The 25,053-nt window shown below is 46.2% G+C and overlaps 1 protein-coding gene across 3 annotated transcripts in view; it reads right to left on the bottom strand.

The window, feature by feature from the left end:
* CHN2 (chimerin 2) overlaps window positions 1-25,053 on the bottom strand; it is a 303,947-nt gene that overhangs the window by 34,387 nt on the left and 244,507 nt on the right. Inside the window, exon 1 of one of the 3 annotated variants that reach the window (XM_047846922.1) lies at window positions 4,274-4,381. The exons of the other annotated variants lie outside the window; for them this stretch is intronic. Coding sequence (XP_047702878.1) covers window positions 4,274-4,276 — 3 coding nt within the window. The 5' untranslated portion in view covers window positions 4,277-4,381. Of the gene's footprint in view, window positions 1-4,273; window positions 4,382-25,053 lie in introns of those variants that run through there. 3 annotated transcript variants of the gene reach the window in all.

The raw sequence follows: 25,053 nt of genomic DNA, 5'->3' as shown, positions 1-25,053 counted from the left end.
ATGGCACATCTTTGAAAGGCTTGTAATCCTTAGCCTAAAGGCAAAAAGACAGAAGGAACAAGGGTCCTTCCCCAAGTCTTCACTGCTGGCAGGTCCACAGAGACCTTTAGACGGTGAGCCGTTCTGTGTAAGAACTGAGTCTGTGACCTACACTAGGCTAATTATACGGGGGTACGGTTTTAGAATCTGATAAGACACCTCTTTAAATGGAAAGTGGGAAAATGGGTCTCCTTTCTCCTTTTGGGATATGGCGGTTGAATATTAGGAAATTTGATACTTTCTTGTGTCTGTGCCCTTCCAACAAGAAATTTTGATTTCTATTCGTGACAGTGATTTGTTTTTCAAATCTTTGTTCCATACAATTTACCCAAACATAAGACCCATTCAGATGCGTGAAGGAGCTGCACACACTGGTCACTTAAGATGCATCTTTACAAGGAACCAGAAGTGCTGGCATTTGAGTGAGCATTATTGTGCGTAGGGTGGATGACCCCAGATCACCCATCTACTACAGGAAAAATGATTACAAACATCTCTTGGTAAAACTTCCCTCTCAGATAATTCCATCACACAGAGCTTTTCTTCACCCAAGTATCTCCAGGACGGTGCCTTGGCCTCTTTTATATCCCCCACAATGACTAATACATGTTCTCTATACATGGTGGGCACGTCGCACTTTGGCGGGCAGTCCTTTCGAACAAAAATTTCTGTCTGACCTATTTTTAGCCACACGTCCGTTGGAGGGAGCACATTTCCCCGCATGCTCTGTTTAAATCAGGGATTCTCCCCCTTGGAACCACTGACATTTGGGACCAGATAATCCTCTGTTGGGGGAGGCTGTCCTGTGCATCGTAGGACGGTGAGTGGCACCCCTTGCCTCTACTCACAGATGCCATCAGAACGCCCAACGGTGGTGATCAACCATCTTTCCAGACATTGCCAAGTTTTCCTCTGAGGCAGCACTGCCCCCAGTGGAGAATAGCTGGGTTAGGTTAATAACACAAATATTTACAGTACGCTTCCCATGTGGCACGTATGTACTTCACGTAGCTTGACTCATTTAAGATTTATGAGGTAGGTACTGTTATAGTTATCCCCACTTAACAGAGAGGAACTGGGCAGCTGGGATTAGAACCCAGGCACAGCTAACTAGGTCTGGGCTTTTTTTTTTTGTTTTGCTAAGAATACGTTTATTTTTTATCGTGATTCGATACACATAACAAAATTTACCATTTTAGCCATTTTAAAGTGTACAATTCAGCAATTCAGTGGCATTAAGTACATTCACAATATTCTGCAATCATTACCACTATCTAGTTCCAGAACATTCCATCATCCAACATGAGACTCCATACCCATTAAGCGGTCCCTCACCGTTCCCCTCTTCCTCAGGCCCCTGGTCACCACAATCTGCTTTCCATCTCTATGGATTTACCTATTCTGAACATTTAATATAAATGGAATCGTGCAATATATGGCCTTTTGTGTCTGGCTTCCTTCACTTAGGAAAATGTTTTCAAGGTTCATCTGTATCAGAGCATGTATCAATACTTCACTGACTTTTGCTGAATAACAATCCATTGTGTGGATATAATACATTTTGTTGATGATTTGGGTTATTTTCACCTTTTGGCTGTTTGTAAATAATGCTGCTAATAAGTTTCTGCTTGAACACCTATTTTCAGTTGTTTTGGGTAAATAATCAATCTATGCTTTTAATCACCCTCTAAACAGCCTCATTCAAATAATGCCCACATTTAAAAACATCCAGGGGTTAAATGCCAAAATTACTCTCCTCTCCCTTGTTAACCATTAGCAACTCCCAGGCCTGGTGTTCCTGGTCTGGTTTTTACAGAGGAGAATGTTGTTTTCCCTGAGGCTTCTTCCAAAGCAGGCACTACTTAAGATACTTTTGGAAGTAGGTGGGACTATAAATAAATAGTGAAATAAGCTTACCACTTCCTTTTTCCCTTTTTATAAATAAGGGTTGGGATTCTATTTTTTATGGCCTCTCACTGTCCTTTTTTCTATGGTTTGGATCCCAAAGCCAAGAAAGAATCAGGTAACAAGAAGGCAGTTGGAAGGGTGTCAGATGAAGAGAGGGGGGCAATGGTGGGTCGGTGGGCAGGAAGACGTGGGAAAACCAAACCCACTGCGGTGCTTGTGTGCATGTAAAGTGCCCAGGAGAGAAAGATGGTGGGAGAAAGAGGCAGACCCTTCCCTCTGTGCTGACTTTAGTCACCTAGCATCAAAAACCCAGACGGGACCTCAGAATTCATCCACCCAATAGCCCCTCTCCACCTTGGCTCAGGCAAGCCCACCTCTGGGGACCATGACATTTTGCCTCATTTAGTACCAATTTCTAGAAAAGGTGATTTCTCACCAATCTGCAATTCTTCCACAGACTTCAAGTAAAGTCCACTCTGCGTTTTTAGGAGGGTTCATTGAAAATGTCACCATCCATTCCTGGAGAATCTCCCTTCACTCTTCCAGCCCCAGCTCTTAGGTTCCTGGGGCCTCTCTCACTTCTCTGTCCCTGGAGTCTGAGTCCCCCTTAGGGACCGAGAAAGCCTGACCTCTGCCCCTGATGCAAACACTACCCTGCAGCTATAGGCAGCTGTTGCCTCGTGGAGGTATAGGAAATGAAAATCAATACTATTAAGGCTGGCGAGGGGGTCGTGAGGAGAGCTCTCTGATACTTGGCTATGTCTGCGTGAAGTAGCTCGAGTCTGGGGGGAAAAGTTGGCAACGTATCAAATGTCTCATGTGTATCAATCCGATGATTGTATTTCCAGGATTCTCTTAAGAAGGTCTTCAGACCAAGAATTAAGTAGAAAAGATACATAGGTAAAGAGATAGATATTCATCGTAACAATAGTATCAAGCAATGAGAAAAGGCTTACACACGCGATAGGGAGAGGCTAAATTATGGTGTAAAAACATGTAATGGACTATCACGTAGGCACTAACAAAGATGATTAAAATAACTGTTAATGATGAAGGGATATGCTCCTGAGATAATAGTTGGGTAAGAAGTAGCCTCTTGAAACATATTTAGTATGACTCTCACTTTTTTAAGTACATTCACGGAGAATATCCGAAGAAAACACACCAGAATATCTCCAGCACAGCTTACTGTTGGAGGAAAGAAACCGTCATCTCTGGGTGAAGATACTTTAAATGACATTTACTCTCTTCTTTCTTCTTTTCTGCACTTTTTGAGTTTCCTACAATGACTACATTCTACTGCCATTATATAGAAAGACAGATTTTGTAGGGTATTAAGGAGGGCACTTGTGATGAGCATTGGGTGTTGTACGTACGTACGTAAGTGATGAATCACTCAATCCTACACCTGAAACCAATTTTATCCTATATGTTAACTAACTAGAATTTAAATAAAACTTGAAAAAAAGGAAAAAAATGTAGATTTTGTAAAAGTACCTTATAAAAACTTCCTTGGGTTCAGTGTGCCCAGATAATAAATCCTTAACATCATAGACCACCTTTGGGCTCGTCCAATCCTGCCTGCTCTTTTCACAGGTGAGAAACTGAGGGTCAGAGAAGTTTAATGATTTGTGTGCCCTTCGCTCCCATCCCATCACAGGGCTTCTCTACAGCTAGATCTAGAATCAGATCCAGGCTCTGGGTTCTCTCGCCTGTGACCCCTCTACCGTTTAGTGCTTCTTACCCTGGGGTCAACCTCAGAACCCCCAGAAGGCTTGTTAAAACACAGACTGTTGGGCCCTAGCCTCAGCATTTCTGACTCCATCAGTGGGAGATCAGGCCTAAGAATCTGCATCTCTAACAGACTCCCAGGTGATGCTGATGTTGGGACCACACTTTGAGGACCCATTTTGTGCTTTCCACTGAACCTTGGAGTGGTCTCCAAGGTCTCAACCTTGAAGATACTTAGAATCACCTGGGAACAAACAAAGAAACAAAAGCCATGTTCCAATTCCATCTCTGACCAATTAAATCCAGATTTCTGGGGGTGGACCCTGGATTTTAAAAAATCCTCCAGGGGATTCTAAAATGCTCCCGGCATGGAAAGCCGAGGCACTAGTCCCAAGTGCTTCAACCCAGGGGATGGTTAGAGAAGATGGAGATATCCACGCGGTAAACGCTTAGTGAACGCCCTCCCCTCCCGCAAAGGAATCGATACCTTTTCAAACACAAAGTGTGATCATGTTTCTATGCCACCCTGCCCCCACCTCCCACTGTGCGACTTAAAACCTCCATGGATTTTTAAGCTAAAAGCAAAAATCCATACCATGACCTACAGGGGCCCGCGTCCGGTCCTGCCACCTTTCCAGCCTTGCCTCTGACCCCTTTCCTCCAGTCACCTTGAGAAGTTATAACCATAAGCTATTAGTATGCTTTTAAAATTACTATCCATGACCCCTTCTAGACGACTAGCTTTATGACATCAGGTGCTGCGTGTGCTTTCATCACAAATAAGACCCCAGGGCCATACTTCGCCCCTGGCACAAAGTAGGCTCTTAGTAAATTTTACTGGATCAATGAATGAACGTCCATGGCTATAAAATATCTTGATGTCAGAGGGCCACATCACTGTCGGTCTACCTAGTCATTTTACTTCTGCGAGTCTTTGACATAAAATCCAGGGGTCAGGGCACCTGGGTGGCTCAGTTGGTTCAGCGTCGGACTCTTGATTTCGGCTCAGGTCTTGATCTCATGGTGTGTGAGATAGAGCCCTGAGTCGCCTGGCCCCGACCAGCGCTGGGCGTGGACCCTGCTTAAGATTCTCTCTCTCTCCTGCTCCCTCTGCTCCTCCCCTGCTTGCATGCAATGAGTGAATGAATGAATGAATGAATAAACGAGCACATAAATAAAATCCAGGTGCCATGCTCTTTAGGTCTCCTTTTCACCAAGTTGTCAGGCTTCTGGTGTCACAAGACGGGGCCCTGGAAACAGGGAGACCCTGCAGGATCAGGCCTTAAGGGACACAACCAGGCTTGGCACGAGCATAAAATTAAAAGTAGCACCACATATTTGTGGGGTACATTGTATGATATGATATCTTTCCTCTACGAGGAAGGTGGAGTGGGTGTCATTATCGTCATCTGACAGTTAAGGAAACTGAGGTCCTAACAGGCAATGTCCAGGGGAAGAGAAGCCAGTGTCTTGGTTTTCTTTCCATGGGAATCCCTGACACTTTGGTTCTAGTGGATCCACAGCGGTGGCTAACTGCTCACTGACACAAGGACTCGTTTCTCCTCTCTGCTCCCAGGGACCTCTTCAAAAACTTTTAAAATGGCGCACTCCCTGCAGTTCTTCTATTAACGCATCTCAAGGGATTAGCAGGACACCAACCCTAGCTTGGCACTCATGAAAGTTTTGTTGCATGAAAAGTAAATACTCTTTTTTTTTTTTTTTGCATCTTTCTACTTTTCTTGCCTTCCATTAAAACGACTTACAAGTTTTACAAGAGTCAGCGCGTTCTCGTATTTTTCTTAGACCCTCAGTTCACTTCCCACACACAGGTCTGGGGTTCTGGAGTTGGGTGATGAGTCTGGACTGCACGGTATTTCTTCAAAGCCACAAAACATGAAGTCCCGCCCAGAGACACTCGGCTAAGATGCCGCAGGCATTCAGTCAGCTTGAAATGACAAAAATATATACATGCATATACATACACACACACACACACACACACACACACACGCATATGCATGTACATATGTGGGACTAGTGGATAAGAGGTAGGCAATATGGTTTTTGCTGGGGCATCCTAGATCTGCCTCTCTATTCCTGTTGGTAAGTGAAAAAACCAGAAATTCTAAGTGAAGAGTAGCCCCAATTACTGAATGATAATCAAAGGGCCGGTTTTCTTTTCTTTTTTTTTTATTTTTTATTTTTTTAATTTTTTTTTTTAACGTTTATTTATTCTTGAGACAGAGAGAGACAGAGCATGAACGAGGGAGGGGCAGAGAGAGAGGGAGACACAGAATCGGAAGCAGGCTCCAGGCTCTGAGCCATCAGCCCAGAGCCTGACGCGGGGCTCGAACTCACAGACCGCGAGATCGTGACCCGGGCTGAAGCCGGACGCTCAACCGACTGAGCCACCCAGGCGCCCCCCCGGTTTTCTTTTCTTAATGCCACTAAGCCCAGCCTAACTGATCCCATGAACTCTGAAAACTACTAGGGCCAGATGAATCTTCCTTGCTCCCCCTCAGAACTGCCCTGTGTTTGCTGTATTCTCTGCTTGTGGTTTTCAGCCCTGAAAGAGGAAGAAGACAACCCAGGGATATGAGGGAACTGCAAACCCATCCCCATGACTGCTAAAGAAACGAGAGAGGGCGGGGGGGCGGGGGGAGCACCCTGCCATTCCTCCTGCCCAGGCCCTCATCAGAGAGGCAGGATCCTGGCTCTATCGGAGTCCACTGAAAATACCAGGTACCAACAGCTGCCCTGGCCGACTCCTAAAACTCCTGGCGACCTCCAAGCCTGCTGCGCCGTGGTCCGAGAAGGAGAGGGTTTTATTTCTGATGGCACAACATACCCAGCTGCCACTCCAATTGTTCTCCGGGGACAGATGGCCACTCTCAATACGAGAGACACAAAGGGCCGAAGGACTGGTCTCCCTGCCTCTTTTACGACTCATTTCCCTTTACGCGCAGCAGCCAACGTTCACCCCAAACGGAAGGACGCGTGTGGGCTCTAAAATGGACCAAAGCACCTTACTGGGAGGAAAACAAATAGTTGGATACTTCTTGGGTTGAGTGGGCGTGTAATGGTATAATCACCGTCCTTCTCATACTATTTCTCCAGCTGCTTTATTGAGGCTGAGGTCACCAATTTTGCCTAAGTGCTGATGTGTCTCACGGGCTCCTTAGATGTGGACACAGGAGGTACTCTGCGAGACAGAATTTCCAGCTTCTGTGAAGCCTCTCACACATTTCACCACGCAGTTGTCGTTGCTTTGTTTTTGTGTGCGGTTCTTGAAAGGGGGAAGAAGCAAGTTGGGCACCGGAGGGTAGCAATCCGTTCGCTTAAACGAGAACTTCAAAACCCTTAGGTTTCTCAAATGCCAAGTTTAAGAAAGGCCGGCAGGGTTATTTTCGAGAGAGAGGAGCATTTGCGGAATCGAGCGCCTCAGCACGGCTTTCGAGTATTTTAGGCAACCTTTTGTACAACTAAGACCCAGGGAAACAGTGCCCGTTTTAAGGGAGAAGCCACTATTGCGCAATTCTCAGCTGCTATTTTCTTTCTTTTCTCATATTCCATAGCCATTTCCTTTTCTTTGTATTTCCTTGCTGTCGTGTGCCTTCCCAGTTCTGGCCGGAGAAGCAGGTGCTCAAAGTGATTGGCTCGTGGGTTTTATCACAAGAGTCAGAGATGCTCACTTTCTGGCTTACGGCACCCAACTGAAGAGGAGAACCCCGGTGTGTTTCTCTCTTATCCTTTCACTGCCACTGCCGCTCCCGGCAGCTGACCCTGAGAACCCTGCCAGAGGCTGTAGGTTTGCTGAATTATATTTTCCTGTCACACTACAGCATGGCAATTTGCAGAGCAGAACGCGCCAAACAGAGCCTCAAGCTACTTTTCCACCAGGTTCTTTGGTAAGCAATTGGGGTAAGGCACACCTTTATCGAAAGAAGAAAATCAAACTGACCCGCTATTTTCTGCATGCGAACGCTCCTCTGCTGCAAACGACGACGATTCCGATGAAGTGGCTTTTCCGCAGTTTCACACACAAAAATATCTCAAATCCCCTACTGAGCTTTTACAGCGAACAATCACCCAAACAAAATAGTTTCTGACGCCATTCACAGCTGTGCAGCTCATACTGCCCCGATATAGCTCCTGGGGGTATTTCTGAACCCAGCAGTTCTGAAACACGGATGCCTGCAAATTCCGAATACGAATCGAAGTTTATTTCTGGTCTCCTGGGTGAGCGGTGACTGGGATTTTCAAATTCCACTACTGGTCCTCATAGTTGTGGGTTGACCGGCCTTATGCCAAGCCTATGACCCTGTAGCTCCTTCTCAGATTGAATGTCAGAGTGTGTGTGGTGATACAGACACTTCTCCCTTTCCTCCTTCCCTCCCTCCCTCCTCCCTTCCCTTCCCTTCCCTTCCCTTCCCTTGCCTTCCCTTCTTCCCTTCCCTTCTTCCCTTCCCTTCTCTTCCCTCAGCAAAGAGTTATTAGACACCAATCAGGCCCTGTTTAACATCAGTGGGTTAGAGTAGTGAACAACTGACAAAGGTCTCCATTCTCCTGGACAGCAGACACAAACAGAACTAATAAATACATTATATACTGTTCCGGAAGGGGAGAAGCGCTAGGAAGAAAAGCAAAGTGAGAATACAGGCTAGAGATAGAGGGCGCAATTCAAAACAGGATAGTCAGGAGAGGCTTCACTGAAAAGGTGACACCGCAAAGGACTCCCATCTTTACTCGGAGGGATGCGAGCAGCCACGGCAGGGCTTTGAGTGGATTTGTGCTGTGATCTCAGTGACGTTTACCCAGCGTTGCTCCGCCTGCTGCGTTGAGGACCATAGGAGGGCGAAGGTGGTAACAGGGAGACCAGTTAGGAGGCTATTGTGGAAATGCAGGTGGAGAGAAGACAGCGGATCGGCGGGTAGGAGCGGTGGAGGTGGTGAGTGGCGGTCAGATTCTCGACAGCTTGTCAAGGCGGAGTTCCCAGGATGAAGGGACAGGCCAGGTGTGAGGTGCAAGAGAAAAAGAGGCCTCCAGGATGATGACACAGTTTGGGACCCGACTAACTAAATAGATAGAGTTTCCATCGAATGAGAGGAAGAAGATGACAAAAGGGGGAAAAGTGACGGAGAACGTCAGGAACTCGATTGGGGGTGTTTAACATGGAGGAGGCAGCTAGACATGGAAACCTGGAGCTCCAGGGAGAGACAGATGCTGGGGATACACCCCTGGGAGTTATCATGGGGCAATGGATTCATAGTAAGGGAGTCTCACAGAAGAGCAGAGGCTCGTGGACTGAGCCCCGGGGCACTCCAACTATTATGGGGTCAGGAAATTCAGAAGGAAACTGACCAAAGCGAAAGAGAAGGCAACTTTGATATTCTGGAAGCTGACTGAAGAGAGGATCAGTTGTATCTAATGCTGTTGATAGGTCGGGTATGATGGGGACTAAGAAAGGACCAAAGGATTTAGCACCATGAGAGTGGGTGGTCACCTTGACAGGAGCAGTTTCCAAGGAGTGGAGAGGGGAAGCCTGATCGCAGAAACTTTGAGAGAGCATGGGAGGAGCACATTTGGGGTGGTGTGGAGCCGGTACGGGGGTGCATGGAGAGCCAGGGAAACAGCAGCAGGAAGGGGTGGCAAGAGGTGGGGTCGAGAGAGACTGTTTTCCCTTGTAAGAAGAGAAGAAAGCCACTGAGATTTCCTTCATCCACCATAAAACCATGGCCCATGTAATAAAGAGTCTGACTTCATTTTTGGTATTTGACTGCTGACAGCTTTCAGGTCAATCAGAAGGCCTGCGAGCCCCTCCCTCGATGCCAGTGGGAAGTCAAAACCAACACAAGTCTCCCCCTAACCAGCCTAAAGTTGTACCTTGTAGCTGTCTCCAGCCCTCTTCAAACCAGCTGGAAGGTCTGTCCTGCTCGCCCTAGGGAACCTCACTAAGTGAGTAATTATACTTTTCGTATCCTCTTGACGGGCGTGTGGCATCATCAATTTCAACACCAAACCAAATTTTGGGTGGGAGGTCCATTCCACTTCTGTGAAGTGACCACAATAGCCTATTAGGACAAGAAAGCATCTTAGATGTGGCCCGTGACTCTGACCCTGCTCGGAGACCGTGCCTCTTACGGCTTCCCACATTTTGTCAATGCTCAGAACCTGGGACCCATTCTCTGGACACATGATATTCTTTTGTGAAGCCATCCCTCTGCAATATGCTCCCACCACTTGAAACCTACAAAATAGATTAGAATCACAACAGCAATGAAACAGAAAACAATGGTCCTAACAATTGGTGAGCACGTATTGTGCCGGGCACATTAACCATTGCCTCATTTAATCTGTCTCATGACATGTATTATCATCCCCATTTCATAGCCGAGCTAAGGGAGCTTTCAGTACTCAAGTTGTGCAACTATTAAGTCGGACTGGAACGTGGGAAGAGCTGCTCTGTAGTTCCTACTCCTAAATCTCATGTGATTCTTCCTCCACATATTTGTCCCCCAGTAGGATGTAATGTCCTGAGAAAGGATTTTCTGCATCTATTTTTTCTAATCTCTTTAGCAAAAGGAACTCCCAAGAGCACTCAACAAAGGTTTATGAATAAGTGAATGTGCCTGGTCTGGTCCAATCTCCCTATTTCACAAAGAGCATAATGGCAAGTTAGTTGCACAGATTCACACAGCCAGTTAGTTGTAGAGACAGGACATTGACTGGAGATCCAAGCTCTTTCCTGTATGCAACACCAGACCTGGTCAATATCATGTTCTCCCAGGATGCACAAGCGAAGCCACACACACACACACACACACACACACACACACACACACACATATCAAACATAGGCAGGAAATTGTCAGACAATGTGCATTGTTAAAATCATCTTAGAAAGTAATTTGGACATGTGTATGAAGAGTTTCAAAATATTATTATCTTTAAGTTCTCTAATTCAATTCCTAAGAATCTATCCTAAGGAAATGACGCTAAATACAGAATGGCATTCAGAGCAGCATCATTTCTAATGCTAAAAATGGAATATATTGGGCATAGCCTAACTTTAGGAAGTAGCTAAATAAGTATGACACTCAAGCAACAGGCAAAAATGAGGTTTGTGAAGCATATACAGTAACATGGCTGAAATATGCTACGTAAAAATAGCAGGATACAAAATTATAAATGCGCTATGCTTATACATATATATAAAAATCCAAACTCATACAGAAATCGCTGTAAGGAAGTAGACCAATGTCTATATTTTCTTTATGTTTCAAAATTCCTTTAATTATATTACCTTTGTGATTCAAATGAGAAAAAAACCAAACTTTTGCTATGGACATATATATATCTATACATGATTATTATTATATGTGTATAAATATATACATACAAAACTATGTTTTTTTCCATTTTGCATCAGTTTCATTTTGTACTAGGAGGGCTTTATCTTAGGAAACAGATTAGGTGAGTTTTAGACATAACTAGAAACTGGATAAATATAAAAGTTTTTGAGTCCTCTGTGGATCTCATAGCTATATTTAAAGAAACTCTCAGATGTACAAAATTAAGTAGTTAAGTAACATTATTGGAAAAGAAAACTCTTCACCTAACAGGTATTAAGGAAGTATTCACTCTCCGTGGAGCCTAAAACAGGCCATTTAATGGCCTTCATTGATACGAATTAAAGTCTTCCCAAGATACATGAGAACGTTATTCCATAAAAAAGACATGACTTAGGTTAAATCTCTGAAGAGTTTTGACCTTGAGCCAAGAGCAATAAAAGTTTTAAAAGAAAAATACTGTTTCTATCATAGATATTATTGTTTGTAACAGGAGCCAAAGGAATAAAGAATAACTATGGTTGTACAACATAGATTTTCTCTAAATAAACTTATTTAGACCCATAAAATTACATCCTGACATGTATAATATAGCTATGAGAATTTAGATTTTGTAATATATCAATAGCAGAGCTTCTATTTTCTAGTTTAACTTTTTAAAAAAAAATTTTTTTAACGTTTATTTATTTGGGATTTGGGATAGCAGAGCTTCTATTTTCTAGTTTAACTTTTTAAAAAAAATTTTTTTTAGGGGCGCCTGGGTGGCACAGTCGGTTGGGCGTCCGACTTCAGCCAGGTCACGATCTTGCGGTCCGTGAGTTCGAGCCCCGCGTCAGGCTCAGGGCTGATGGCTCAGAGCCTGTGAGCCTGTTTCGGATTCTGTGTCTCCCTCTCTCTCTGCCCCTCCCCCATTCATGCTCTGTCTCTGTCTGTCCCAAAAATAAATAAACGTTGAAAAAAAAAAATTAAAAAAAAAAATTTTTTTTAACGTTTATTTATTTGTGAGACAGAGAGAGACAGAGTATGAACGGGGGAGGGTCAGAGAAAGAGGGAGACACAGAATCTGAAACAGGCTCCAGGCTCTGAGCTGTCCGCACAGAGCCCAATGAGGGGCTCGAAATCACGGACCTGGAGATCATGACCTGAGCCAAAGTCGGACGCTAAACCAACTGAGCCACCCAGGCGCCCCTAGTTTAACTTTTTTTAACTTCATTTTTGCCATAATAAAAATAAAACACGGCTCCATTTTTTTTTTAATCAATAAGTAAAGGTTCCCCTCCATCTCCTCAAGAGCTGTGTAAGAAGCTAACACTGTAATTGGCAATGTGCTACTACAGTTGAAAATGCTGAGCACTTCTCAGACCCCACGGTCATAGAAATGGCAGTTAAACTCTAAAAGTGGTGAAGGGTTAGGGTGCCTGGGTGGCTCAGTGAACCAAGAGTCTGACTCTTGATTTTGCCTGAGGTCATGATCTCACAGTTCATGAGATTGGGCCCATGTCGGGCTCTGTGCTGACAGCGTGGAGTCTGCTTGGCATTCTCTCTCCCTCTCTCTCTGCCCCTCCCTTGTTCTTGCTCGCTCTCAAAATAGATACATACACATTAAAAAATAAAAATGGTTACGAGTTTTTGCTTGATAAGAATTCCTTGTTATGAGTAGACTCGAGGCGAAGTTGTCTGGGTTCAAATTCCTGCTCCAACCCTTCCCAAGCCAGATGACCTTACACCAGCCAAGTCACTTAACTTCTTTGTGCCTCATTTCCTCAAATGCAAAGCGTGGATAATTGTAGGTACCCCGTAGATGATTAAATGTGCAATTTAAGTCGTAAGCTGTAAATTGCTCAGATCCATGCCTGGCATCATTTATATGTATGTATGCATATATAATCTAATGAATAAATTAACTTTAGTGATCATGCAGGTGATGCTTTCAAAGCAAGGCCTGATCTCAGGAGGGCGTTGACATCCAAGTATAACTAAGACTACCTTTAAGAGATGTGGCAAAAAAATAACTTTCTGACCGGCCACAATTAAAACCATACGGTCGTTTTAATTTGACCAGACCACTAGAGAGCTAAGCATAAGCCGTAAGTATTTTGATCACCGAAGGCAGCTCTTCATGACATATGGTGGGGGTTGCGTCGAAGATCGGTCAGTGCTGCAGAGACAGGCTTGCATCCTGAAATATTTCGATAGCAGAAGAAAAAAATGGGACGAAGGGTGTATTTGGGGAGGTGAATTCGCAGAAAGCAAACCGCGTGGAGGAAGAACTTATATTGGTCCTGGGATAGAAACGTGGCTGGTAGTTCGGTCCTGGGCTCCAGCGTTGCGCTGAGGAAAGAGCCTTTCGGGCTCTTGGGGACTGTGATGAACGGAAGCAGGCCAGCCTGTGAACGTGTGAACGGGCTCAAACTCTTCACTCTCGACTTCCTCGCCTTGCGTATTATGACTGGGTGTTGGGAGCAACTGGGAGTGATGGAGTTCCTTGCTCCTGGGATACAGCAGACTTTTTTGGAGCCCTGTGGAGCAGAGGGCACATTTCCAAAAACACACCCTCAGCTACTTTGAGGGGTCCCCAGGCCATCCGTGGTATATCACGAGTCACCATTTTCAAAGACAGTCACACCAAATCCGGTGGTGATGGTTTAGACTTATACCTTCTTCCCAACTGTTCTCAGACTACTCACAGGACGTGATGCGTATTTTGTGCCGACCCCCTTTTCTCTACCATCACTTGGGTTTCAAACTGGGATTCCTTATAATATCAGTTGCTTCTAGTTGTTCTATGGTTAAATAAGCTGCAAAAAATTCTACACATATCCCTTTCTTTGAGATTTACCATTTACATTACTGTTTAGAAGTAGCAGCGTTTTCCACACTCAGCTGTAACCACGTAAGGCTGATGAGTATATGGTGGTACAAGTGTTCGGGAAACTATAATACTTGACACGTAATCTCAGGATCGTTCTGAGGATTAAAACGCATCACGCGCAGGGTTCGCAGTGCCCCAAACGCCACGAAAGCTCAGGAGAGGTTTGCCACGATTATTACGAATAACAACTGCTTTTTAAGTAAACGTAGCTGGTGGCATCCCGCGGTATCCTTGAATGAGGCGCACATAAGCAGAACGGGAGTGGTCTGGCCACCCGGCCCTGGGTGACACTCTAGGGAGCAGAGATGGCCACTGCGTGTCCTTTCCCTTCCACACGATGAGGCATCCAGGGCCAGTGGATGAGGAAACACGAGGAAACGTAAGCAGAGGATAACTGGTCACAGGTGACGGTTGGTGGCCTAAAGTGCACTTCAGGACATCGGTTCCAGGCAGGCAAGGCACGACCTCTGGGCACTCATTCTCAGGTTTGTCTACCAGCAGAGATTGGACACAACGTGCTGGTTCTTGTGGGCCCCTCCGAGTTGCTGTGGCGTCTCGATGGACCGGGCCCAGGGTGTCATCTGAATCCTAGCATTCCACATCCTGACCTCTAAGCTCCCTGGTGCCAGTTAGTCTGAAGTCCCAAGACACAAGGTCCTGGCATCCACCCATCTTGTTTTCTGAACCCCGTGATGGATAAAAACAGTAGTCTCTTAGCCCCACAGGACACATCTTAAACAATATGAGTCCACAGGAAACTGCCCTCTTGCTGATTTTCCTGTATCCTTCCCAAAACTGTTGCATTCTGGCAAAAGCCCAAAAACCAACCAACTACCAAGATCCTTAGGAGAAGGAATACATGTGTGGGATGGAGGGGTCCTTGCGGGGGACGGGGGGGGGGCGGCTTTTTTGAGCTTGCTTGCCTGGTTGCAGGCAGTGTTACATACAGTACTGAGAGCTATGCATAATGCATTTGTATTTTAGTTTCCCTGTACAAATAAAACAAAGTGAAACAACTGGTAAATTTTTTCCACTATGGGAAAAACACAGTTCCAAGAACATTAATTGGCAGGTTAAATGAATGTAAGTTTATAGACACCCAAATGTTTTAATGAGTATGGAGCGTAAAGTATTTCTACACTATAGGATCATAGAAATCTATAGTATCGAGTCCTTGTTCTCATTCAAGGCAGTTCAAGGACTAAGAAGAGTGTTTATCGCCCAGGAACTTTTACCTATGCAGGGCATTGCTGTTCATCACTGCTGTATTTCACACCTGAAAGTTCCTTTCCCTCCTGGCATATTTTCAGTATTGATTCATCTCCATGGCTGGCACTGTCCTGAGAATACAAACCCTTATCGCCCGAAAATAAAGAGATTCTTCTGCTATGTATATAACTTAAAATTTGAGCTTATATAAGTATATGCTTAAAATCCCAGTAAGCTGGGGCCATCGCTGTAAACTTGGACCCCTTAGACTACGCTCCATCCCATCTGACATCATCCTTCCTCTTTGTTCACCTTGCTGACTCCTATTCATCCTTGCAACCTCCCCCGGGCCCCTCATCACTTTCTCCAGGAAGCTTTTCTTTGTGTCTGGCTTAGCTCAGACCATTCTTTACGTAACCGCTTTTCTTTTGGCACTGTTTAACCCTAAATTCTACATGGTCATGTCGGTCTTGCTCACCATAAATCGTAATCGTAATCGTAAAATGTTGTTAGTTCAATGTGGATGGGACGAGCCCCTGGGATCTCACTTCTTCCCACCGCCCCTCCCCCCCATTTCTGGCCTTGTAAAACCATCTTTTCTCACGTTTGAAATGAGTACAGAGGTACCTGTAAATCACTCTATCTGAGGAGCATCCTGGAAGCAGGAAGCCGCAGATCGTAAAGATCAGATGGTTACCCTTATCTCACAAGACAACTTTTTGCCTTTAAAACGGGCACCTGCTGGGTTAACGACAAAGCCTAAGAAGTCACTAACTAGCACAGGGCATGGCACATAACAGGTGCTCAGTAAATACTGGCTGGATCTGAATTTGCCCTCACATTTCTATTGTTACAATAGGGTAAGGGTGCCTTGGAGGAAGCGGAGGGTGTCTTCAAGTTCTGTTCTGGGGGTATGTGAGGTATGGGCGTTACGAATGACCTGGCCAATAATGCAGTGGTTCCCAAACTATGTTGCCCCTTACAATAACTTGGGGGGGGGGTCGTCTTTAAAAATTCAGATGTCTACTTGCCACCCTAGGTCAATTACACCAGAATATCTAGGGGAGGAAGCTAGGCATTGACATTTTTAAGAGATGCCCTGTGGTTCCAATGTGCAGGTGCCAAGAGAAATCTGCTTCAAAAAACACTAAGGGTTGCAGTGAGATTGGAGCTGCTGGTTTGGAAGAGGGGCAACCGTACTTGATTTGTCTTAGTGACAGAGGGAGGAGGCCCAGGGTAGATGTTGACATAGTTGATCTGCCAGGTGCATTCTGTTGTGTGACGGCTCCTTTCCTTCCATCTCCTCTCGTTTCTCCTCCCAGTCTCTCCCTCTTGCTGCTGCCTCATTGGCTGTTTGGTCACTACTTGCAGCGGTAAAATCGGAAGAATTCTGAATACAGGATATCCATGCCTCCAGAGGCTTCTCCTATACTACCTGTGAGTTTGCTGGAGGTTTGTTCTTGCTTTTCTGGATGTCTGTGAGCCTGGCATGCTAGGAGGGGGGGGCAGGGTGAGCCAGAACCTTCCTGGACTCTAGGCTGATGTCACCCTAGCAGGTGTATACGGCTTTCCCAGCAGAGGTCCCTGCTGCTGTGGGCTGCTCTGTGAAATGGGTTTGCTCCTGGAATGGGCTGATTGACCTCAGAAAGGAATTCTTCATTCCCTCTCCCAGTGCACAATTAATCCGATGTTTCATGTCCTGAGGCAATTGGGGCCTTTCTGGCTGATCCATGGTGGTCTGACCTAATGAAGAAACCTGGAGTTGGGTTGAATGGGGAAAGTTTGATCTGTACGGGGAGAAGGATTAGCAAGGATCACCTTGGGCTGATTTCTCTGGGGTGACATTCCCCTTTCAAATGGAAAAAAAGAAAATAAAAATTCCCAATGACATGGGAAACCAGAGGAGGGGGAGCCATAGTAAGAGAAAGAGAATTAGTACCGTGTGAAAAAGAAGTGAAGATAAAAAGCATACGAAGGAGGAAGTATGACAATTCTTCTAAAGATCCTACACGTCTTGGGGTGCCTGGATGGCTCAGCAGGTCGAGCATCCGATTTTGGCTCAGGTCATGATCTCACTGTCTGTGGGTTCGAGCCCCGCGTTGGGCTCTGGGCTGACAGCTCAGAGCCTGGAGCCCGCTTCAGATTCTGTGTCTCCCCCTCTCTCTGCCCCTCCCCTGCTCATGCTCTTTCTCTCTCAAATATAAAATAAAAAACATAAAAAAAAATCCTACAAGTCTTTCAAAAGATACTTGAGAATACATTTTTTGAAAGTTACAACGTGTGGACCCAAGCCTTTCAGAGCCCTCTGAGGGGGTGAACCTGACTCCTGATCCACCACGGTCCTGGCAAGGAGCATCAGTGTGGGAGACGCAAGATGCCTGGGAAAACCTGAAACCACATGAAAGGGAACAGGGAACCGGTCTCTCTCAGTTTAGTGTAACCTAATTCAAAAGCAGGGGAGACCTTTTTGTGAAAGAATCACTGTCCAATTCAAGGCAACAGGGTTCTTAACTGGTTGAATTTCACAAATGTGTCTTCTGGGCATTACATCCGTCCGTTCCCGAATTCTGATATTTCGCCACACCCTTGGATCCTTACACAAAGAACTGTGCAGATGAGACAGACAAAGGGGAAGGCCAAAGCAAAATGACTTATCTTCTTGGGCGTATTTGCCAGAATAAAAGCACATCCTTTCACATGTCCAAGTGACTGAGGGAAACTGAGACTCTTGATAGGGGACAGTTGATAAATATCTTGATCTGAGTGGGAAGTCTCCTGCTTATGACACATGCATGTTTTTTTTTTTTTTTTTTTTGTCCTGTGTTATGATCTTAGCCAAGTAACCTGATGTCATAAGGCCTCAGTTTCCTTGCTTCCAGAACGAGGGCTTAGCCAAAACCACGTCCCATCTTCAAATGTGCAACAGACATGAACTTCAGCACTGGTTCCATGGACGCCCTTGAAAAGTTAAAAGTTAGGGATGAGACAAGTAACCAGATAATTATGTAATATCGGAGCCACGGGAGAACAGAGACGGGACAGCCAACAGCGGAATCCTGTGCGAAGCATGTCGGTGTGTGCGTGTGTTACGTATACCATCAGCTACGGTGGCACCCCCTTAGTAAACTAATTGTTTAGTTGTGTAATTTGCCTAGAGACTCAAATAGAACCAACACACCCCACTAATTCTAGCACCTTCACAATCTAAAAACAAACGCTTCCATGTTATCCGACAAACACCCCTACTCACAGCCTGTTGAAAGCAACCCCTCGTCGTATCTGCCCGCCACGGGGAAAATTTGAAATTAAACACAAATGAGAAATGGGTCGACAGTGTCTCCTGGGACCTCGAAGAACAGGAGGCTGAACTCTGAAAGGTTAAAGGTGGATCTCTGACTATGGCCCACGTGGCCCACTAAAATTGTTGATGGGAAAAAGAGTGGGCAGTTGAAATTGTAACCTTACTACCACTTGTTGGGAAGCTTTAGGTAACGTGCGTGAGTTTTAAAATACGTGTTAATTCGTAAGTAGAGGCTACTGAGCCGTGGGCAAGAATCGCATTAGAACGACTCGGGTACCGCTGTACAATTCATCAACGTCGGGGCGCCTTGCTCCTTGGGGCCACCCAGCTGACTTCCCACGGACTGAACTGGAGCCACGTAGGACGGCCAAGCGCTTCAAACGCTGCCCCTTTCAACACTTGGTTTCTCCTCGTAATTACTTCTTGTGTTTCCCTCCTGATACTCGTTTAAATGCTAAATAAAGGGAGAGAGTTCTCCAAGGTGAGAGACTCACGGTTGTAACCTGGAGCTACCTCAGAGTGAAAATTAAAATCAATTATACCCCGTGTGGGTATAATTATAGTAACTTAATGAGTAGGAATGTAAGATGATCGTCCTCTGGGCAACGAACATACTTGGTGATGTGAACGAGTGTGACACACACGCTGCTCAGCCCTTGTCAGATCGTTCCAGAGTTCGGTTCTGAGATCGGCTCAGGTGGGTCCGCAGGAGCGTGAAGGGCTTAGAGAAAGGTCTCGGGGGGCTGGGGATGCTGGGAGCGGCCCTCTGCCACAAGGTGACAGTCCCGTTATTACCCAGCTTTGAAGGCAGAGGCGGCTCCTGGCGCCGGGTGTGAGGCAGCCTCAAGGGTATGCGTGACTCGACAAGAGGGCACTGCGCCATTATTGCTGTGGCCAGGACAAGATGGCCGGCCTGAAGGAGGCCCAGGGTCGGTCCAGAGAGTGCCCGACAGTGGCACTGGCCACAGTCACCCACTTTGCTAGAGGTCTTAGAGCCCAGGGCCACATCTCACGCTCCTGAGCCAGACCATCACTAGGACAAGGACCCTGGGTGGCTATTCCACAGCCCAGAATAATCAAATAACGTACGAGAATCAAGAATGTTCAGAGGTACCCTTGATGAGCCAAAAAGTCTGCCAGATATCCTGGGCCAAGGGGAATGCCAGTGTTGCTTCTGTACGACTATGGCGTGAGTGAGTTGGGTTGGGTTATAGATGACTCCCCTTGGATCTTTCAGCTCCCTGTGCTTCTGGAGAAACAGGGCAGGCTGTGGAGCACTGTCTACAGCACTGCGAGTACAGACTGGAGCCTACACCCTCCCCCAGCCCCTACCACGTCTGCGTTTTTGAAATCATCCGACCGGTGCTTTGCCAAAGTGTCCTGCAGACCATCTAAAGAACATATCACATTTCTGGCCCCCTTCTCACATCTATAAGTCAGAGTTGAGGTAGGGGAGGGGAGGCGGGGATCTACATTTTAAACAAACGTGCCTCATGATGTTCATGCACCGTAAGGTTGGAACTTCACCCACCCCCCCGCCCCCGCCCCCCGCCCCAAGTGTGCAGTCATCTGATAGCTCAGGGCATGAATGGGCACAGGGAAACCTCACTTTTCCCAGGGTGTTTGCTCTCAGTCCAGAAGGATCCTTGTTCTGTCCTTCTATCCCTCACTCCCCATCATCTCGCCTTGGTGTCTACTTTGGTCTAGGCCAGGCACTATGGGGCTGCAGGAAATGAAAGATGAAAACGACACGGGTCTTGACTTCAAGGAGAGAGTACTTGGTTTAGCTGAGGAGACAGACATCTGACCAAATAATCACAAAACGCTATAATACAAGCTGCAGAAAACGTAGCTACAAAGTGTTCCAGGAGCAGGGTAGATGGAGTAATAAATTTAGAGGGGGGGATGGGAGGTACTCCAAGATCAAGGTCAGAAAAGTCTTCAAAAGGGAAGTGACATTGACACGGACTTTGAAGGAAGAGCAAGAATTTGTTAGACTGAGAAAGAAGAAAGGGGCATTTAAAAAGTGTACGACCAGAGTCGCACAAGTTTGAAACAGATCTGGGGACAAGTCTGGTGTCGCCCCCAAAGAGTCATTATTATGACAGAGTTTTATTATTATGGGTTTCGACTCTACCTTGAGGCTTGCGGAATGGATCAATTCTTCTGAAGATTCTTCTCAGCTACCCCCAAGTTTAGTTGAGATGGGAAAATGTTTAGTGGCCTTGCTTTGAGCACAGGGTTGCCCTTGCTCTTGTTAACGTGGGGTGAAAGGGGGGGGTGGGTGGAAAAGGCTAGGGCAGCACACCGTCGGTGGAACCCAAGAAACCTGGCTCCCATGTGCCTGGGGGTGAACCACAGCCCTCAGACAAGGTGTCAGGTTATGCTGCATTCTCTCTGGGGTGAAACGCATTGTTTGGATCCAATAGCTATCAAGTAACACTTGACACGCCTCCCTACCCCCTGGTCCCTGCCCCTTGTTTGCCACAGGCACCGCTGAGCTGAATGTTTTGAGCTCTTAAAAATAATACTTGTAAGATGGATATCAGAAAGCGGGCCAGGAACAATGGTACCCATTCAAAACCTGGACTCCCAGAGTTCCTGCACTGATGGGGAAAACCACCCACAGATATGAAATAGGAAGTCAGGAACCTGTGTTTTCACTCTGGTTTTGCCACCGGCCAGTTGGCATGCCTTTGACTTCCTGTGTGTCCTCAAAGGCGAAGTGACTAGATAAACTCCAAGGCCCCATCTATCTTTAAATTTATGATTCTACCAGATTGTTTTTCAAAACTGCAGTATCTAGTTGGCATTATTATTACTGTTATTGTTAATTCTGCATTACTAGCAAACTGGGAATCTGTACAAGGAAGTCCTGGAACATCAGGAAGGCAGTCATTATGTCGCTGCTTATTATAATGTCTTATAATGCTATGATTCAATTATAGCATATTTTAATATTTTTAGTGGCATGCTGGAATTAGCTCAAATTGCGTGCCTCTCTTCCCAGCTTGATTCTGTGACACCATGTTGGGAGCCTGAAGTCAGCCACGGTAGGAGTATGTACACAATACAAGTAGGCAAATATCAGGTTTCCGTCCCCCCTCCCAGAGGGAAAACACTCCCGGTTGTTAAACATGTAGCAGCATAACACAGGTTGTGGTGTTTCTAAAGGGAATCCATAAAATTACTTTTTAGAGCTCAAATAAGATTTAAGGTGGCTGTCTGGATCATGACTTTAACAATTTTTTTAAGTTGGCTATTTGAAAAATACACCAAAGTGTTTACAAAGTCAGAGCTGTTAACATAGAAGTTCCATGCCGTAAAATTCACTTATTTTACGTACACCGTTCTGTGAGCTTTGACAAATGTGCACAGCCACGTACCCATCACCGTGTAGTAAGACTGCCCTGCTTCATTCCCTTCGAAGTGGGCATAGCCACATGACTTCCTGTGGCCAATGAAATGGAACTAGGGATGAGCATCACTTTCAGACAGAAGCTGGAAGCAGAGGTCATAGAAACAGAACACTACTGGGCATGTACCGTGACGGGTCTGGAACATGAGTAAGAAATAAATGTTCTGGGCGCCTGGGTGCCTCTGTGGGTTGGGCGTCCGACTTCGGCTCAGGTGACGATCTCACCATTTGTGGGTTCAAGCCCCGCGTCGGGCTCTGTGCTGACAGCTCGGAGCCTGGAGCCTGCTTCGGATTCTGGGTCTCCCTCTCTGTCTGCCCCTCCCCCACTCGCACTCTGTGTGTGTGTGTCTCTCTCTCCAAAATAAATAAACATAAAAAAATTTAAAAAAGAAAGGAAGGAAGGAAGGAAGGAAGGAAGGAAGGAGGAAGGAAGGAAGGAAGGAAGGAAGGAAGGAAGAAAGAAAGCAGGAAGGAAAGAAAGAAAGAAGGAAAGAAGGAGGAAAGAAAGAAAGAAAGAAAGAAAGAAAGAAAGAAGAAAGGAAGAAAGAAAGAAGAAAGGAAGAAAGAAGGAAAGAAAGAAAGGAAAGAAAGAAAGAAGGAAAGAAAGAAAGAAAGAAGGAAAGAAGGAAAGAAAGAAGGAAAGAAAGAAAGAAAGAAAGAAAGAAAGAAAGAAGGAAAGAAAGAAAGAAAGAAAGAAAGAAAGAAAGAAAGAAAAGAAAAGAAAAGAAAGGAAGGAAGAAAGAAAGAAATGTTCGATGCTTTAGGCCTTTTAGGGTTATTTGTTAACGTGTCCTAACCTAGACCACTCCCATGGAGACAACGATGAGTGTCTGAATGACAGAGCAGGTAAACTGGTTGGCTAAAACATCCTACGAAGAAAAAAGTCTAACTCCCTTAGCATACTGTGCCGAGTCCTTCATGAAGAAAGATCCCCCGACTACCTCCTCAGTTTCGTTTCCAGACCTTCCCTTCCTGCGTTCTGTCCATCCTGAGTATTTGAAACTCCTTGCACATACTACTATCGCCACTACCCCTTACCGAGCGGCTACTAGGTGCCACACGCTGTTCTCAGTGCTCCACAGTTATCTCCTCTGAAGTACGACATCAGTGCCCCCTGCATCGTCTGCTCGGCACATCCGTCTCCCTTTTTTGTCCCCAAACATCCTACTTCTCTTCCACGATACAGCTGAACCGTCGTCTCCTTTTCGAAGTGGGCCTGACTCCCTCTCTCATATTTTCCCCTAGGCACCCACAGCACTTAGTGCAAAATGCTCATTGTACTGTTATTATCTGTCTACTTCTGGGGCTCCCATGCCCTGTCACCACGGCTGGACTGTGCACCTGCTACAGTGCTTACATGGGTGGGATTTCAGGCCGGGAAGGAAGCGGTGAGGAGAGGCAACATAAGGAAGGAAGGATGGGCAGGGAACATAAGTTGAACTCGAGGGAATGAACCGTGGTTGCACTTTAGGCCAAAGGCCCCAGGGAGTCTTTTGTAATTATACAGAATCCTCTTAAAATAGTTCATTAATGGGCGGCTCTGGATTTAGCCTGGCTGGATCCTGATCTCTCTATGAAATCTAAACCGATCACCAATAAACCCTGACATGACCTAGTTAGGTTGTAATGTTGGGGTTAGCATGACGGTCTCTGTTTCCCTTGCGTCATGATGCTCCTGTGATGGAAGCAGGGGGTTTGAAAATGCCTCTAGGTGCTCACCTTAGTTTATCTGGTTAAAGAGTCACGGGAGTGGGGTCCTAACTCTCTCTCACAGCGGGAGAGGCGGTGCCCAAGCTCCGTGGGGCAAGTGGTGCCCACCCTCCAGCGTAATCATATTGCTTGGGTCCCAAGGTCCCCAGGTGCTGAGAACTTGCGTTCCCAGATAATTCCTATAAACAACGGGCACCCAGATCCAGACTACCTAGTGCCAAAGTCGTTTCCTTATCTCCCCACTAACAAAACTGCTCTCACACTCACCCCAAGAAAAGAGAGATAAATGGGGGCGGGGGGATGTTCCTCGCCTGGCACCCAAATCCATCTGGCAGTGTGCACAGTCTCAGCGGGCCTTTCCATCTTCTCTTCTCCGGCCAACGCTGGCTTCCAGTTTCTTCTTTTCCTCAGGGAAGCCTATCGCAAGGCCTAACTTCTATTGTGTGACCTTGTGGAATTCACCCCTCACTCGGTGGGTAGCAGTTGGTAACTCACAATGGAGCCATCCTGCAAAACAATACTCCTCCTGAAATTGAATGATTGTGTCCACGACTATTTTATGATTTGCAAACCGTGTTCAGATGGGTCAATTCATCACACAACCCTCCCCACCCCCCCCACCCCCCCCCATCATGGGAGCTAGAGATAGCTATACCCTATTTTACAGGTGAGGATCTGAGGCTGAGAAGGCACGAAGCCTTGCCCCGGGCCCCACAGCAAATACGTAGAGGACTCAGGATGAGAACCACGGTTTTCTGACTTCACACCACACGGCTCTTGCTCTCTGGTGACACATTGAAGGTGACCACCAGTGCCATCTACTCTTTCACTCTCCCCGTCGAATGTTTCCCGGTATTGACGATTCAGCTTTATATCAAATTACATTTACACAGGCGAGCGTGCCCTAGCCAACGGTGGCCAGTCTCGCCGAGAAAGAATTCCATTTCTCCCTCAACAAAGACTGAGCAAATAAGGAACACTTTGCAGAAAAATCTATGAAGAAGTCAGTCGGGTAGGTTTCTGTGTGCCACCCGACCTAGCTGATGAAAATTCCGTGACCACGGAGGCACACATTCATTGTCGAAGACAAAGCAAGCAGGCGAGGACGGTCCGGTGCAGGGTGAGTGGGACCAGGGTGAGGCAAGTGACGTGCAAAATGGAAGGGGCACATACCCTCAGGTGCTGGTCTTACACCTGCACAACCCCGAGAGTGAGCACCTCCTTCCTTTTGGTGCCTTACCCCCTCCCTTGCCTCACCCGAGTCTCAGCCTTGGTATACTGAGCCTCCTCCTACCGGAGCCCAGGGTCTGCCAGATCCCGAGGGGCACTAGTGGGGGCTAGATCTCCGGAACGAGATCAGAAATAAACTAGAAATAAAATGCAGCTAAATCCACATTGTCTTGCCCAGACAGGACCAGCTGTATCATTTGTAGGGCCCAGTGCAAAATGAAAATGTGTACCCCTTTCTCAAAAAAAGATTAAGAATTTCAAGAAGGTGACAGTAGAACACTAAACC

The sequence above is a fragment of the Prionailurus viverrinus genome, chromosome A2 (assembly GCF_022837055.1).
Source record: "Prionailurus viverrinus isolate Anna chromosome A2, UM_Priviv_1.0, whole genome shotgun sequence".
Taxonomy (NCBI): Eukaryota; Metazoa; Chordata; class Mammalia; order Carnivora; family Felidae; genus Prionailurus; species Prionailurus viverrinus.
The sequence above is the reverse complement of the archived record's forward strand: the minus strand, read 5'-3'. Positions and strand labels throughout refer to the sequence as shown.